General features: G+C 64.7%; 1 protein-coding gene across 1 annotated transcript in view; it reads right to left on the reverse strand.

Annotated features, from left to right (window-relative positions):
• The window catches only part of EEFSEC (eukaryotic elongation factor, selenocysteine-tRNA specific), a 556144-nt gene extending 555661 nt beyond the window's left edge, over nucleotides 1–483 (reverse strand). Inside the window, exon 1 of the mRNA XM_007953206.2 lies at nucleotides 168–483. Coding sequence (XP_007951397.1) covers nucleotides 168–483 — 316 coding nt within the window. The remainder of the gene's footprint in view (nucleotides 1–167) is intronic.
• Between the last annotated feature and the right edge of the window lie 213 nt (nucleotides 484–696).

Consider the following 696-nt stretch of genomic DNA (forward strand, 5'->3'; position numbering starts at 1 on the left):
TCTCCAGGCCTTATTAGTTACACCTGAGAAGTGGTTTTTTTTTCTTTTTTTTTTTTTTTTTTACCCCCACCCTACCCCTTGCCCAGCAGCGGTTTATATGAGTTCGTACAGAGCCAGACGCTCACCCAACACCCCTAAACTCAACTCCCGCCCCAGCCCGCGCTCACCGCCGATGATGGTCCGTATAAGGGAGGCGTGCCCAGGGCAATCGACCAGCGTGACCTGAAGCTGTGGCTCCTCGGACTCCGGCCCGACCTCGGGCACTGCCTCTGGCGCCGGCAGCATCTGCCGCAGGCGCGCGGGCAGCGGTACGGAGAAGCAGGAGAACCCCAGGTCGAGCGTGACGCCACGCTCGCGGCTCTGCGGCTGCTTGTCGAAGGCGGCGGTGGAGGCAGTAGTGCTCAGAGCCCGCGCCAGCGCTGTCTTGCCGCTGTCTATGTGACCCAGCACGCCCACATTCACATTCACCCGCCGCCCAGCCATGCCGCCGTCTGGGACACCGGCCTAGCCCGACGCACCTCTCCGCTCCGCTGTCGCTGCGGTCCGGCCGGCTAAGCAGCCCCCCGCAAACGGCGTGCCGGGCGCGGCCGTTCCGGCCGGGAAGCTTCCGTCCTCGCGGCTCCCGAAGGCACGGCCAGCTCTGTAAGCAGAGTAGTGGGCACGCAGAGACCGCCTTTGCTCAAGGTCACTGACGAC

Source organism: Orycteropus afer, unplaced genomic scaffold, assembly GCF_000298275.1.
Source record: "Orycteropus afer afer isolate SDZICR_OR568_19922 unplaced genomic scaffold, OryAfe1.0 scaffold00377, whole genome shotgun sequence".
Classification (NCBI taxonomy): domain Eukaryota; kingdom Metazoa; phylum Chordata; class Mammalia; order Tubulidentata; family Orycteropodidae; genus Orycteropus; species Orycteropus afer.